At 53.2% G+C, this 16309-nt stretch overlaps 5 protein-coding genes across 5 annotated transcripts; 3 read left to right on the top strand and 2 right to left on the bottom strand.

The window, feature by feature from the left end:
• Window positions 1-210: 210 nt before the first annotated feature.
• Window positions 211-3801, top strand: N7457_002741 (uncharacterized protein; the record flags this gene model as incomplete). Its single annotated transcript, XM_057173787.1, has 1 exon — window positions 211-3801. One exon carries the CDS (start codon window positions 211-213, stop codon window positions 3799-3801), a length of 3591 nt encoding a protein of 1196 aa, XP_057033938.1.
• A 610-nt stretch (window positions 3802-4411) lies between these two features.
• N7457_002740 (putative protein kinase) lies at window positions 4412-5974 on the top strand (the record flags this gene model as incomplete). The annotated part of the gene is made up of 4 exons (XM_057173786.1): window positions 4412-4659; window positions 4719-5056; window positions 5116-5435; window positions 5486-5974. 4 exons carry the CDS (start codon window positions 4412-4414, stop codon window positions 5972-5974), a joined length of 1395 nt encoding a protein of 464 aa, XP_057033937.1.
• Window positions 5975-6576: 602 nt separating this feature from the next.
• N7457_002739 (uncharacterized protein) lies at window positions 6577-7734 on the bottom strand (the record flags this gene model as incomplete). Its single annotated transcript, XM_057173785.1, has 1 exon — window positions 6577-7734. One exon carries the CDS (start codon window positions 7732-7734, stop codon window positions 6577-6579), a length of 1158 nt encoding a protein of 385 aa, XP_057033936.1.
• Window positions 7735-8229: 495 nt separating this feature from the next.
• Window positions 8230-9994, bottom strand: N7457_002738 (uncharacterized protein; the record flags this gene model as incomplete). The annotated part of the gene is made up of 4 exons (XM_057173784.1): window positions 8230-8729; window positions 8853-9094; window positions 9177-9378; window positions 9448-9994. The coding sequence occupies 4 exons, from the start codon at window positions 9992-9994 to the stop codon at window positions 8230-8232; spliced, it is 1491 nt and encodes a 496-aa protein (XP_057033935.1).
• Window positions 9995-10828: 834 nt separating this feature from the next.
• Window positions 10829-16207, top strand: N7457_002737 (glycoside hydrolase family 71 protein; the record flags this gene model as incomplete). The annotated part of the gene is made up of 6 exons (XM_057173783.1): window positions 10829-11006; window positions 11582-11625; window positions 11693-12014; window positions 12055-14697; window positions 14760-14942; window positions 14994-16207. The coding sequence occupies 6 exons, from the start codon at window positions 10829-10831 to the stop codon at window positions 16205-16207; spliced, it is 4584 nt and encodes a 1527-aa protein (XP_057033934.1).
• Between the last annotated feature and the right edge of the window lie 102 nt (window positions 16208-16309).

The following is a 16309-nucleotide window of genomic DNA, read 5'->3' as shown; positions in this document are numbered from 1 at the left end:
GAGGTCATGCCGCTCTTTCCGTCATCTGGATAAGGACATCCAGTGAGTCATTTCGGGCATTGGATCGAGACCGAGCACTGATCATTCGGCAAGCTACTCCAAATTATTCGCCAAGTTTATCGACATTCGTTCAATTCAACCCCAAAACAAATTGCATTCACTCCTTTTTCAAGCACGAGGTGGCTACCAAGCGCCTTGCGCCCACCATCCATGATGAATCGATTCCGCAAGCATAAGAAGGCCAAGGAGGGCGAGGATGTAGAAGGGGCATCGCCGTTTAGTTTGAAGCCATCGAAGAAGAAGGATGCACCGGAGCCAATACCGGATTTCGATTTATCAGCCGCACTGCCCCCAACTGACAATTTCCGGACCAGTTTGTTGATGCCCAAGTTGTCCGCTCGGTTTAGCATGCTCAAGGAACAGGATGATCCCCTTTCAATGCTAGGAAAGGCCAGTGACGACAGTGTCTTGTTTCCTAAGCGCGCATCGCGACTTAATCTATTCGGTCATAATCCTGCCATGCTGGCAGACATTGACGAAGTTTCCTCCAACGATGGTAGCCGACCTTCCATCGCACTCGGCCGCACCGGTTCTTTCGCTTCCGGCGGTGATGGGTACGGCACGGATGATGACCGATCCCAGGCGGGCAGTATGATGAGCAGAGCCCGTAGAGCCGAGGGAAATAATCTATTCGGAGGTCGACAAAAGATTTATAAGATTCCGGCCCGATCACCAGGGGGAACAACGGCCGATGTGCCGGACGCTGGTTTCCGGGGCATGGGAAAGCCGGTCTATGAGCATGACATGAACTTATCTGCTTTCCAGCGTTTGCGTCTCAAGGAGAAGGAAGAAAAAGCAGCAGCGGAGGCTGCGCGCGAGGCAACTGCCCGAGACTCCATGGCCTCATCTACCAGTCGCGCCACTTACTCCTCTACCGCATCTGGGCCTCCTTCAAGTGTTCCTACAACTGCGGCAACCTCAACCGACGAGTCACCATTGAATAAATCCCAGTCTCCGTCGACTGGTTATCCGTTCCCGGAGACCCTTGCCGAAGGACCTGGACCTGCCATGTCCACTCCGCGAAATGGTTCACTTCGTAACCGCCGTCTCTACGGACAAGGTCTAACCCAGGCGGCTCAAACCCAGCAGAGCTCAACATTGAATCGATTGGAGAGTTTGAGTCGCCAGCGTGCTGGTACTCCTGATCTCCCCACCTTGAACCGTAACTACTCTAAGAGTGCTCATAACTTGCGGGATCGCCTTCAAAAGCTGGCCATCGTCGAGCCAGTTCCAACCGTTCGTCCGACTAGCCCTCCTTCATCCGCAACCTCACCGAAGACTCGCATCTCTGGAGAAGCTGTACTTAGAGACCGCCTCTCGCCTACCTCAGCAGCATTTGGAATCCCTCCTCTGAGCCCTCCCACTAGCGAAAATGATGAGGTTTCCTCCCTGCTAGCCGCATCAATCCATCCAGAAGATCATGGGAAGGCTACAGCAATGGGACTGTTTGATCGTCCTAGCGCTGGTTTTGACGAGCAGGCATTTTCCCGCCGTCAACTCCAGATGCATCAAGGACGAGATACTCCGCCGCCACCCATTGCTTCACCCCCACGCCGACCTATCCCCGCCGAACCCACGAGTCGTCCTCGGGGGCAATCGAAGTCCAGCCATCGTTCCCGAGCAGAGTCCGCTTCATCCCATTACAGTAGTGATGCGCACCGCGGTATGGACAATTCTTATATGTCCAGCGTGGAGGCCTCTCCCTACAGACCGGGAGTGAAGACTTTCTATGCCAATTCGGAGGCCAGCGGGTCTGGTGATGAAGGCGAGGGCCGCACGCGTGGACCTTCATCTGCGGCTTCACATGTCAATGGGTACGGATCTTCCCTTCAGCACTCGAGTGTATCCCCGAACAAGCCACAAACTCCTAGTAAGGAGCATCTCGCAACGCTCCCCGAAGTGCGATATTCCGACCTGCGTGATCTCAGACCTATCACCGAGAGCGATCTTGGCTTTGGAGCTTCCTCTTATGATACTAGCCATGATATGCCCGAGAGACCTGATTCGCCAACCATCCTGCCAGACCACGGTTTTGGTGGAATGATTCGCTCCCACCTACGACAGGAAAGTGATCGATCTGCTATCTTCCCTCCGCCCCCGCCTCGTCAGAATGAAGGGCGCTTTGGCAAGGCGGGAACTCAGGATTTGAACTCCCGCCAACCAACTACTCTACCCACAGTGTTTCAACGTGAAGGGGAGGCTCGGCCATCATCGTCAGTCCGACCAGGAACATCGGGCTCGCAAACTCCTTCTAGACTCTCTGCAGCAGGCTCGGGCTCTCGAAACAGTCAAGAGTCATCCGCGTCTGGAACCATCGCCGATACAGCTTCTGTATCGAATGGCTCATCATGGAGAGAGGAACTTGAAATTCATCATTGCCGTCAAGGGAGCACCGCGACTCAACGCGAGCGCGAGGAGTTTGCCATCGAGCTAGCAGAGAGGCGCAGAAAAGTGCAGGAAAAGCTGCGAAGTGTTGCTGAGAGCGAAAGCCGGTCCAGTAGTCCAACTCCTGGCCGATCAACTCCAGATTTGCCTCGCACTGGAAACGCATTTGCTCTCCTCAAGCAAAAGTCTAGCAGACAGGCTAACGGAAAGGTGGACCAGAAGAAGCTTTTTGGTTATAGCGGGGGCAACGCGTCCGTCCCCGCTCTACCTTCTGATGACTCGTGGCGCGAAGAGGAGCGACCCTCTTTCAGCTTTGGTCTGCATGCCAACTCCAGCTCTCCCCATATTGGATCAGACCGCTCTCTCAGATCTCGAATGCCAACTCTCAGCCGCAACAACAGCCACGAAGAATCGCGCGAGTCCAGCCGCAGCCGTGGTCACTCGCCGTTCCGAAGTCCAAGAGATCGAGCGGGTTCGGATGAATCAGGCCGATCTAAGAGCCGAACCAGACTCCGTGAACGGGATGACCTTGCAACTGTGGACGAGGGTACAGTCATTGCGCATGACAATTTTGTTCCTCCTGAAGGATTTGAACCTCCTGCGGTTGCCTCGCTACCCCCATCGAATCGGCCATCAACCGAAATGTCAGAATCTTCCGGTTTTGATCGCACTCCCTCCGGCGCTTCAAGCAGACACCGCAGCTCCAGCCGATCCGGTACCCCCAGCTACCAATATGAACGGCCATTCCAATTCTCGCAGTCCAATACGTCCTCGATGATCGGCGCCTCGCCTCGGGCTCCACCCGCTGCTCCAGCCTACTCTGCTAATGCCACTCCTCCGCTGAACGAGATTTCCGCGGATAGTTCGTCTACATCGCTCGCTTCTTCTAGCAGCTCGCAAACGGGTTCTCAGCGCGGTCTGGGAGTCGCCTCCCTTATGAAGCGCCCTGTGAACAAAAGGCTCATTTCCGAGCCCACCTTCGTCTCATCCACATCCAATGTCCCCCTGGTCGGTCTCCCACCCGGATCACTGCCTCCACCCAACAGCGCACCTCCAGTGCCACCCATGAACCCTCGCCGTCGCCGCGGAACCGCCACCCAAACCATCCTGGGAGCCTTCAAGAGCGACAGGCAAGATACCTCGCGGGTCGGATCACCCACTCCAAGTTACGGAGAAGAACAGAGCTCCTTCCCCGACGACGAAAAACGTCCCCGTTCCCGCAGTCGTCTCCGCAAATCCTCCAGCGAGGGTGGTAACCTGCACGCGCGGGCGCGCCAGGCATCCATGTCCGGCGCACCGCCAGCTGTCCCTCAATATCCTCCTCCCGCCATCCCCGTCGATGGAGGCATGTTCTAAACATCTCCACCCTCTTTATTCCTCGTACTCTTCACACTCTTTGCAAATCATTACTTCGACCCCAGCCCTTCTTTCTCCCTCTCATTATCTATACCTACTTCACTCTCCCTGACATTCCGTGACATTCTACGTCCAACCCCCCTTTTCCGGGCTTTTTCCTTTCTTGTCTGTCCTATCTATCATTTCTTTTTGGACTCTGATATCATCTTTCTGCTGTTGACGACTAGATACCACTCGGTGCATTTGAGCGTCTCCTGTCATTCAATCATTTCTCTCCCCTTTTTCCTTTTCTTTCAGATAACAACCTGGATTTTCTTCCAATCATGTACTCTATTCTTGGATTTGTAATGGATACATACCTATACTGTTTGTTTAGAGTAGATTGGCTGTTTTTGGTCAACCCAATTCAATCATTTATACATTGTTCTCGTTGTTAGTAGCTCTGGGTTGAAGAATATATATTGGGTGTTGGTACAGCAACTCCCCCCCTTTGGGTCCTCGCACCCCCCCAAGGTCGTGCCCACGCTTCTTCTTGATCTTCTTCTTTAATAACCACCAACATCACATTCTCCCGTCGGCTTACGGGAAGTAACTCTGTAGTAACTCTTTAATGAACACTATCAAGCCGTTCGTTCCTCGTTTCTCCGCCTTGCTTCGCAAGAAACCGTTTCCCATGCCTTCTCCCGGGCCACCTTTACCGCCCGGCATACTCGTTGATGAAGAGATCTCGCCAGTATACAATTCCAAGAACTTCTACCCAGCGAAGCCTGGGGAGGTACTCGCCAATCGTTACCAAACCTTGGTCAAAGTTGGCTGGGGCGTGTCTTCAACAGTATGGCTCGCGCGTGATCTGCAAGAGTAGCCCTCAATCATTTCTGTCCATTTCGAAGCTCTCCCTGTCTCTAACCAACATACAGGCATATCAAAGACCCAGAGAGCGTCGTGGCACTAAAAATTGTCAATAATAATGCGAGTTCCGCTAGTCACGAGCGCGAAGTAGAAGAGCATATTTCCACGGCAGACCCATCACATCGCGGTCGGTCACTTATCCGAACATTACTAGACTCTTTTGAAGTTAAAGGACCAGACGGTTCCTATCCATGCCTTGTGTATCCGCCTATGAGGGAGTCCTTGTCGACGCATCAGCGGCGCTTTGACGACAGAAAGATGCCACTGCCCCTCATTAAAGCATACATTCGTGCTCTTCTTACGGGGCTCGACTATCTGCATAAAGTGTGCAGAACAGTTCATACAGGTAGGTTCATCTTCGGCTTTTACTCTCGTCGATAATACTGAGCCCAAGTGGCTGCCTAGATCTAAAGCTCGAGAACATCATGGTCTCATTCGAGGATCCGACCGTGCTTGCTGATTTCATGGATTCTCAGCTTACAAAACCGATGGCTTTCAAAATTGACTCGGCGGGACGGCCAGTGTATCAATCTCATAATGACTTCGGGCCGCTCAAAAGCCTGAGAAGTATACCACAGCTTGTCGACTTTGGCTTGACAACCAGACTCGAGGAAGACGACGACTGGGGCGTTTGGCCTATTCAGCCAGACCACTATCGGGCACCAGAGGTGATACTGGGTAATGGATGGCAAATGCCTGCGGATATTTGGAATCTTGGCGTTTTGGTGTGTTCCGTTGTTCTACTGAGTTATTGCATCCACTAATGCCCGACCAGTTGTGGGATATGATCGAAGGCAGAGAGCTATTCCAGCATATTCATGATCACGAAGGTCGGTACGATGCTAAACTACACATCGCCGAAATGATAGCCTTAATCGGTCCACCTCCTCCAGAGGTCATACAAAGGTATCAATATATGCGAGAGTACTCGTGGCCGAAACCTGTCAGACGAGAAGACGGCAAAGTATGCGAGACCGCGGAGGAGTACTTCTGTGGGCCATTCTTTGACGAAAAAGGTATTGCGGGATTTCCTATCTCGATCGAATTGTTCTCAAACTCACGAAACATCTTAGGTCGCTTCCTCTACGAAGATCTGATCCCCGATCGCAAACTAGGCGACACAGCTTCATTCCTCGAGGGAGAGGAGAAGGAAGCGTTTTTGGACCTCGCCAAGGCAATGCTTCTCTGGCACCCGGATGCAAGAAAAATGGCGGGCGAACTGGTCGGGCACCCTTTTCTTCAACCAAAGCAAATAAGCGCCTAATTTCTGCGAGCGTTTGCTGAAGAATGAGGAACTCAAGGTAAATCAGCCATTCAAGGATAAACAATTTTTATGCCAAAGAAAGGCGAAGAATGATGGCTGTGAAGAACCCGATAATCTTCACGGGAAGAACGTTTTCACCGAATTTACTTAGTAGAAGTAGCTAATAAGCTGAAGGATCCAGCTTAGTTAGACTAGTACTAAGAAAGCTAATAAGATCACGCTACTAATAATTAGTTATATAATGATCCAGTCTATCTTTATTAACCAATTGAGTTGAGTGAGAACGGTCTTAGCTAGGAAAAAGGACGAGTTGACCTTGGGACTTCTAGTCATATGGTGGGTTTACGTGAAGAATGGAACCAGCGCGCTCACGGTGACAATGGGACACTAGCAAGTTGACCATAAAATAATAAGAGACTGCGTTAAGCGTTGTATATTGCTGAGAAATATGTTCAGTGGTATAATTACTTGATCTAATCCAAATATCATGTGGTTTCATTGTAATTATATATGGGCTAGGTAGTTTTGCCGTTTCGGCGTTGGGAAGGGTACATCATTAAGCTCACTGAGCATGTAAAGATACAACAAAGCAAGCTGGTAAACTAACAATCCTCTGCATAAATCCCTGTAGCATGATCCTCACAGTCAGACTCGCAGTCCGTCTCACAGCCTACAGCATGGCGCCGCAGAGAAAGCAACCCCCGTGCATCTAGATGGTCTAGCCAGCTAGCGTACCAATCCAAGAATTCCGGAATAGAATCAAAGCGGGCCTTCCGGCCGTACAGAACACTAGGACCGACAACCTCGGCCTTGAAAACAACCACCCGCCACCCCCAGTGCCGGATGTTGGCAGCATCCTGGATGTCTTCATCCTGCTCGCCATCGTCATCTGTCAACAGTCGGCAGTACACATACGCAGTATACCACTCCGGGCATTCGTGCAGCCGGTTATATCCAACGCCAGTGATAAACCCAGCCCTGACATCCAGGTCCTCGTCAGTAGACGCCTCCAGCCATGCATTCGACACTTCATCCTCCAACTCCCGCTGCAAGCCCTCCTGCCCGCGCCTCAGTAGCTCCGGATCAGCCAACTTGACGCGTCTCTGTCCCTCGTCAAGCCCCTCCAGTTCCTCCTCCTTGACCCCAATCGACCAAGCCGGCGTGAACGGCGCAATGCCCAGGAGCCGGAAATCAACATCCACCACCCCCTGCGCATACTGCAGGAACAGGGCGAGCTCGTCACAGCGCGGGATGGACATCGGCCTGTGGTCTTTGTGCGAGTTGCACGCTTCCCCGTCTGAGGCAACGATCGCGTCCGCCTGCCGCTGGCACACTCGCTGAACTGTGTCGACATACATCTGCCGCCACTGCTCGGTCCGCAGCAGCGGCGGGAGTACACCGTCAGCTGGTTCGTGGGACGGCAGCGCGTTGAGAATAGCTGGGATGTCGAGGGCGCTGACTGATGTCTGCTGGGGGATCTGGATCCTGTCATGTCTGTGCGTCTCGGGCTCTTCGTCGTCCCATGCGAGATGGTCCATCCAGAGGTACTGGCGGAGCTGGCAGCGCTTCTCCTCTTCGGTTGCTAGACCTTTTGCTTCGATTTCATTGATGCGGTCTTGGAGGAATTTTTGGTTTGCGGCGGCCATTTTGTTGCGGAAGCGGGTGATGGCGAGACGCATGGTTTCATTTGCGTCTGTGTCTGTGCCTGAGGCTGAATCTGCCATTGGCGTTGAGGACAGCTTGCTCTTTGAGTCTGTCATTATTGGTCTTTTTTTGGGTTGATGTTTTAGTTATTTTCTTTGTAAAGGAGAGGGAAAAGTGGGAGTGAGAAAGTAGGAGACTAGGGTTACCCGTAGGCTATAAATGCCTAAACACTACGGCGTTTTGGGGTGGTGCAACTTGCAATGAAAAACAGATATTTCTATTGGTGAAAACCCACCCATTCGACTAGTTATACGCCACCAATATAGGTGGGACCCTGCTAGTTCTTCATTGGTGGTGCAAAGAGAGGAATGATACGGATTGTAGACCAGAAATCAGGATGGACTGGACAGATGATGGGAAGTGAGGAAGTGAGGATCATACGGATTGGGGAACAAATAGTCCCCGAACACACCGCCTAGAGACCCTGCAAGCCCCCGAAGCTTAACTACACCCCTTTGGCTCCCACTCTGGAAACTACAGTACTCGCATTGGATGTGGTTTGATTTACATAAGCTGGTTCAGATACCTTGAGCTAGCTCATGTGCCGCTTTTCAAGATCCAAAATTAACACCCATACACCCGACATGATCCACGAAATCAACGACGGTGATCCATGCCACACCTACGGCAAAGTGGCTATCCCAGACTTCATTCCCTCGCTGCAGAGTGCCAACCATGTAGTACACCAGATAGCAAAGCTGTAGTAACAGCATCGAGCCACTTCGGTATGTGGCAGGTTTGCGAACGCCAGGTGCCCGGAGACGCCGGGCATACATCGCTTTTCCAAGATGTAGGAGAACGCTGCCTGCTATAATGGTATGAAAGACACGACTCCAGTGCGTCGGATAGGGGATGCCGACGTGCAGCTTTGCTTGGTCCGATGCCATGTCTTGCAACCGTGCATAGTGCTCGCGGGACAAATACAGCATCCACATTGCGCGAAGGAGGTCGATCGTATTGGACCCGCGTGCCCGAAGCTGCGACTCATACATGGCCAGTTGCCCAGTCGACGGCGGAAGCCATGTCGACGGCGCAGGGGGCTTTCTGACGCCTGTAATAGAGTGAGTGTTAGCCGGGGAACAAACAAACGGAAAACAAACAAAAGGACGGGGCTGGATGGCATGGTCTCTCTCTCTCTCATTTTAGACTTGGCTTGGACGCACGGATCACTCACCATCCACGGCGTAGAAGGTAGAGGCAGCATGCGAGGCCGGATAAGTGCAGCACGCTTCCAACTCTAGATGCAAGGTCTCGAGGATTGTATCGTTTGATTCGCGGCCATGCATGTTGGGATAGGTGCGATAGCTCGTGGCCAGAAAGCAGTTGGCTGCTTCGTTCCACAGGCGGAATCCGTGATCATGGTGCGCATCATAGATCACTTGCCATTTTGAAGTGGGTGATTCATGTTCGTCCGCGCTTATCGAGGGAATCAGCGTCAGTAAAACGGCCTTGCTCTTATAACATGGTTTTGAGATTCGATTGACGGAGATGGACTTACGTGATATGCAGACGGCGTACTTCACCATCAAGCACGTTGTCGTACATGTCACTGATGGTGATTCCATCTATACTGGGAGTGACGAACTCGCCTGTCTCCACCTGACGCAGGTACACCGCTTGACCTGGCCAGACCCGGGCAGCAAGGACAGGGTCGGCCGGGTCATCCTCATCAGAGAGGACATGTTGAAAGAACCAAGGGCCTGAGGTGTTCAGTCAGCTCACATTGGCTCTGCTGTTCTTTCTGAGTAAAGGGGATGCTTATTACGAACCAACTGTATTAAAACTGTCTGAAAAAATGACCCTTGATTGATTGTTGTTCAGATGGTCGATTTGGTCCTCCAGTGCATCTGCAGTGCTTGGTTGTTTTGGAAATGCCCGGATCTCGTCCTTCCATTGAAAACTATGCCGATTAGTATCCCAGGTAAGCGAGTCACTCCAGAGAAATCCCGCAAAGGGAATGTAGAGGCTGATTGGCGCATCGGGAATCAGTGAGTATGCAGGAAAAGGCCGGCCGGCCACCTCTGCGACCCCTGGCGAATATGGGCCGATTTGAGGGCGCATCTCTCGTCGAAACAAAGCTGGCAGATAGTGCAGATTATAGTTTCCACCTAAAGAGGTCTCACTCCGAGGGAAAGTGACCGCTAAGATGGCCATGAAGGTCGTCGTTAGCACCACTCCCTGCCTCACTAATCCGCCGATAACGCTGGCGGCTATGGCAAACTTCAAGCAGGATATTCGGATTAGTGTCTTGCCACGTTCGTGCTCATTGAGAAAGGACTTGCCAGATGCCTCTGTCGGTCTGCGAGCGCCGACCATTGCCATGAAAGTCTGCGTGTGCAGAGGACTGCAAGACAGTATACACCAGCGGAGAACGAAAGGCCTAGGCACATACAGATCACAACCAAAGAGTCATATATGCCTGTCACATCGAGGCTTTGAAGCGGACCCGTTCTAGTCCGAGCTCCGACCAGAATGCACAAGGCTAGTGTCTCCCCCAAAGCCAGACTTGCAGCAACCGCATTGGTCTGTCCGGCAGAGTAGCCTCCGCAAAGCTGGAAGTAGAACCCTGCAACTAGAACGGCACAGCTCAACGAGAGAATGAAGCCCCTTGCACGAAAACGACGAAAACGACTCGAATAGAGCAGTGTCCACACGAACACCACGTGCGCTGCTGCAAGGGCCGATTGCAGGGGCCCCGAGTAGTTCACTAGCCGGTGCGGGGTTTGTAGATTAGTACGAAGTACTATGTTGCAGAAATTGCGGAAATTGCCGAAAGACTCAATCTCCGGGTTTAGCTCTTACCGGACAAGAGAAAATAGGAAAGCGGCGGAAATGTCTCGACAAATAGCTGCCCTCGGCTGCGAAATGTCTCCAGCTCGCGATGCACGCGAGCACTCTCGGGCGTGTAGCGAACCACCGCGGGGACCAGGGAACCCAAGATTACTATCGTTGCGATTCCTGTCCAGAAGGTGGACAGTATTACGCTTCGTTGGTCTTTTGCCATCTGTGTTGAGGCAGAGGAAAGTGGCGCTTCTATGGGCGTTCTGCTTACGTTTCAGATAATACCGCTGGGATGGGTCATTCGGATTCTATATAGCTCCTCCGCTTCGAATTTCTCTTTCTGCTCGTCGATGAAGCCCCTGAGGACATATGCAGCATATCCTGCTTCGCGTTAATCTTAGTTTCTGCACCGTCGATGGTCTCATTGGTGTTGACCCACCACGTCACAACCCAAGCGGAGACATTGTGGTTTTGACCCTCCACCGTAATAATCCGATCCTTGAAGCCATCGATTTTTTCGGACTTGAAGGATGGTATGTTGCAGGTTGTATGTATCATTTCCCAATTGCTTCTCCGGACCCAACCATGCTCACGTGTATCACACGTGCATCACACGTGCGATGGTGATAGCAGGTCGCAGTCTCATCTACGACTTATGCGGATATTACCTATGAACAATCCAAGTGGATAAAAGTGTGGAAATAGACGAGGTCTATGGAGTACTGTTGCATCGTGGATGAGCCCACCAAGTGGAAGTTGGGGGCTGTCAAAATTCATCCTGCAGACAGACGAACTAGAACGGAGGCGTGTTAGTGCTATCCCGATGACTTGGCACTATACCAAGCCTTTTTTCGGTATATTCCACGATGCATTAGCACACAGCACCGATGGATCTCATGGAGTCTTTTCGCCCCTTTCTATATTTGGGGTTGCAGAGGTTCCTACACGAAGCCTTGTCAAGGGAAGAGATGGCGGATATCGGCAAACGCCGGCCGGGTTTAAAAAGCCACAGGGCTCCGGCGAGGTCTGCCCTGGTAAAAAGAAAGATATTCAGAGATCGAGTGATCTAAGCAGCCCAACATGAAAGCCCCCTGCTGTGGGCGGTCCTATCTCTTTGGATAGGCGCCTGCCGCGTCCAGGCTGCCGCAGTCTTTGCGCATTTCATGGTCAGTCAAGCATCAGAGCATTTCGCAACTGGTAGTTGTTTTCCCTCTCTTACTGACAGATCCCTAGATCACCAACACGGATAACTTCACTACCAATGACTGGGAAACCAACATGAAGCTTGCACAGCAAGCACATATCGATGCCTTTGTGCTGAATATGGCCTACGGCGACCCGACAAATGAACCATCCCTCGTCCAAGCCTTCGAGGTCGCTAACACCGTGGGCTTCCAAATGTTCTTCTCGTTCGACTATGCTGGCAACGGTGCCTGGCCCAAGAGTACTGTCATCAACTATCTCACCAAATACGGATCCAATTCTGCCTACTATCAGTACCAGGGAAAGCCGTTTGTGTCTACATTCGAGGGCCCCCGCAAACGCTGCAGATTGGGTCGATATCAAGGCAAAAACCGGCTGCTACTTTGTCCCAGATTGGTCCTCGCTAGGAGCCAAGGCGGCGCTTGCGGCTTCTCCAGGAGTGCCCGATGGTCTTTTCTCCTGGGCCGCATGGCCGTGGGGACCCAATGACATGGACACCTACGTGGATGCATCTTATGCGCAGTATCTGGAAGGAAAGCCGTATATGATGCCGGTCTCGCCTTGGTTCTACACCAACCTTCCCGGGTACAAGAAGAACTGGGTCTGGAACGGCGACCATCTGTGGTTCGATCGCTGGCAGCAAGTGCTGTATCTGCAGCCGGAGTGGGTGCAAATCATCTCCTGGAATGACTACGGCGAGTCCCATTACATCGGCCCCTTGCACGATGAAGCCATGGCTGCCTTCGAGATCGGTAAAGCCCCGTATAACTACGTCACAGGCTATGCGCATGATGCTTGGCGAGACTTCCTGCCTTATGTGATTGATCTCTACAAGAAAGGGACCGCCACCATCACAAAGGAAGCCGTCCAGGTCTGGTTCCGCAGGGCCCCTGGGGCAGCCTGCAGCAATGATGGAACCAGCGGGAACACAGCCAGCCAGTTCCAGGTCGAATTCCCGCCAACCGAGGTGCTCAAGGATGAGGTCTTCTTTTCCGCGCTCTTGGGCTCACCCGCTGATGTGTCTGTCAGTATCGGAGGCGTGGTGCAAGAAGCGACCTGGTCTGACTCGCCAGACGACGGAGTGGGCATTTACCACGGCAGTGTGCCATTCAACGGCAGAACAGGCACGGTGACCGTGACCATTTCGCGGAATGGTGCGGTGATCGCAGCGTCCGGAGGATCTATATCAACAGAGTCTTGCTTGGACGGCACCCAGAATTGGAATGCCTGGGTGTCGTCCGACTGGGCGGCGAACAGCATCTCGGCAACACCGACGCTGGACATCAGCGAGCAGGTCTGCGTCAATGGAACCGGGCCGAACAATTTTGCCGGCCTCTGCGAGTTCGCCTGCTCCTATGGATACTGTCCCCTTGGCGCCTGTATCTGCACGGCTATGGGCAAGCAGCGGACCTTGCCCGTGGCCAAAGGGATCAAGGGTTATCCTTTGGCAGGGGAGAGCGCGAGCTACAGCGGGCTCTGTGACTTTAACTGCAACTACGGTCCCTGTGATTCTGGAGCATGCGGTACCACGGAGGTGGAACTCACTGTCCCGACGGTGTCGGAGTTTGCGCCGCTAGCCTGCGTCAGCGGATCTGGTGAAGGAAACCTAGGTGGTCTCTGCAGCTTCAGCTGTGGCTACGGCTTCTGTCCCATCAATGCTTGCACATGCACGGCTAAGGGAGCCTTGGTCCTGCCTCCAGCGAGCCAGAAGATCACTGGCTCCGCGGCTTCCGGGGTGGATTCTACCGTCTATGGTCCGTTGTGCGAGTTCACCTGCAGTCACGGATATTGTCCTGAGGGTGCCTGTGTGGGCAAATCGTCCGACACTAGCGATGCAGCCACGCCGGAAAATGTGGGCATCAAATCGCTGTCGTGTGCCCCTGATCTGAGCCCCACGGCCACCTTCACCCTGTCGGCGGCTTGCACAGATGCCATCCTGAACCTGCCACGCAGTGGACCAGATGCTTCCACCAACAATGTACCCGCAGGATCCCCAGCGGTCTGTAACGAGGTCTGTAGCTTCTTCCGCCTTCTGACTGGGACCTGCTGCGGACAGGGTGGGAGCACGAGCAACACCATCGTGATTCCCGGCACAGTGGTGATCCCGCTGGATATTCCGCTGGCCGCTGGATTTATACCCAATATCCCCATTGTCATCCCTATTCCTGGCCTGTATGATCCCGATGTGGTATTTGGCAATTCCGATCCCACCACCAACCGCGAGACATGCCGAACCATCGACGCTGACATTCCCACGACGACCTTTGCGGCTGGCAGTCCATTGCCCTCATCAATCACTCTGCCGGCTGGTCTCTGCTTGGACGATGCACCCAATGATGATGATGATGATGATGATGATGATGACGACGATGTCTTCCTCATAATCCCGCCCATTCTGCTGCCCAACACAGATCCTCCGTGTTATACCACAATGTGCTCTCCTTGCCAGGCAGGTGCCTGTGGAGGTGCCAAATCATCTGGCAGCAGTTCGAGCAGCCCCGAGGACCCAACTGAATGTACTTCCAGCGGTAATCTGCCAAACAGCAGTCAAGGTACCTGCGGCAATGGGAACTTTCCGTTGTGGGATTCAAGCACGGGGCAGATCACCTGCGATCTGCCTGCTGACGAGGCCGAAGACGGCATGTCTTACTGTCAGGAGAAGGCGATGGAAGACCTCGACGAGACCCTTGATGCCATTGACTGTTACGACAGCAGTTGTGGCGTTGGCCTAGCCAAACGTGCTAACTGTAACCCGCCCGCGTCCTTCAAGAACAGTCCCGACCCAAACGTCTGCGATGCCGTTTTTGTGTGCGATGTTGACAAGTGGCCGAACGTCTGCAACAATGCTCGCTCGGCAATGGACAAAAAGGGGGCACCCTCCGTCTTGACCTACCAGGGATCGGGCATCCACGACACGGGAAGATGGCTGAAGTACCATGGATACGATCAGAACGGAAAAGGCAACGAACGCAATGAGAAAGCCCGCCGAAAGAATCCAGGCAATTTTCCCAAGAGAACCGGTTGGGGGTTGATAGGTAAGAGACAATGGAACACCACCCAAGCCAGCGCCGGGCTGATCCTGACAAACATACGATAGGCTGCGAGGTCGAAGAGTATCCTTTCGGGAATAGCCAGAGCAGCGCCATTGGCAGGGCCGATTACAACGACCGCCCGACCTTGCGCTTGATCCCCGAGGAGGAGAATAGCAATCACGGGGTCGAAATGGGATTGTTCACCAAAGCGCTGCGGGCAATCACGAACAAAGCCAATCCAACCTATTGTATGTTTCGTTTCCTTTCATCGCCGCTCATTGCTAATTCAGTCCATCCAGGCGTCGAAGTCACCAGCTCCTCTGGAGCCCCCATGAAGGCCGACTACTACATCTCCGAGTTCGAGGACTGCAACAACAAATGCGCTGCAGCTTATGGCCCAGGCTTCATTTTGGTCAACCAGCTTAGCACTGCGGATAAGCAGGCCGCCAAAAAGGCAGGAATTCAGAACACCCAGCAGTGGGATCTCTGGTTCGACGAGCCTGCCCATCCGAACCGCAAATGGGCGCACACTGTACGTTGGGATATCTCGGGCTTGAAACAAAACCCGCCGGTCTACAAAGCCGTCACGTCGACGATGCCACCACAGTTCCCCCCGGCATACGTCCTGAGAAAAGTCTCACCTTCCGGCCCCGGGCAGAAGATCTACGTGGGCGATTTCCCCAATGGCTCGTGGGAGCTCTCCTTCGTTGATAATGGCAACACTTACACGGTTGGGGAGCCGAAGGCCGTGGTTTCCAAGACCGATGGCAGCCATCTCATCTATGACAGTCCTCCCAGTAACGGGCTCTTCCCGTATATCCGGAAACGCGACCTAGACGGCTCGGAAAGCCCAGTGGACGAGGACTGCGCACCCCATGCGGCTGAGGACCTGCACGAACCCGCACTCAACGCTACAATGGACCTCGACTTCTCACTGCCAATCACCAAGCCAAACGGACTCAGGCGCCGCGCCGCATCTTCGTTGACCAGCTTCCTCGACTCACGGGTCTACACCGATGTGTTGGCCTGTCCATTGGACGGAGAGCTCAGTGGCTGCTCCGACTGTGATCCCGAGGACGAAGACAGCGAGAGGGACATTCCGGCACCCAACTCCAACGGCGTCGCCGCGACATATCAGATCTACATGCACCCAGTGCCCGCTGGGCTGGGACTAACCGGGTTCACTAAAGAATGGATCGGATTCCAAAGCTACGGCTCCACTGCGTACAGTGCTGGGGGAGGGGTGTGCGACGGGGAGCCAGACTGGTACGAGTTTTCTGTTACTCCCAATACTAGCCTGAACCCTATTCTGCCATCTGCCCTATACAATATCAATGTGTGGGGGGACCTTTGCATGTTCGAGGCTACGCAAGATTGGGAGTCGGTTGGGACTTCGGCTGAGGCTGGCAAGCTGCTCTGCAATAACTGGAAGGAGGCGACCTGTATCAGGGCGCCTGAGCAAAAGTTTTTGTGCGGGAAGGAATATGCCTTTTACATGGTGGCGTGTTCGTGATAGCAGATTGCTTAGCTTGGCTTACCTTCATAGTTTAGTTGGTGTGAGCAGGTAATAAAGAGTAAACCTGATAGATAGCCACGTCTATATTCAACTCCTTGG

Source organism: Penicillium paradoxum (genome assembly GCF_028828445.1).
Source record: "Penicillium paradoxum strain IBT 22861 chromosome Unknown utg000003l_segment0_segment0, whole genome shotgun sequence".
Lineage (NCBI taxonomy): Eukaryota > Fungi > Ascomycota > Eurotiomycetes > Eurotiales > Aspergillaceae > Penicillium > Penicillium paradoxum.
This window is presented reverse-complemented; position numbering and strand designations above follow the sequence as displayed.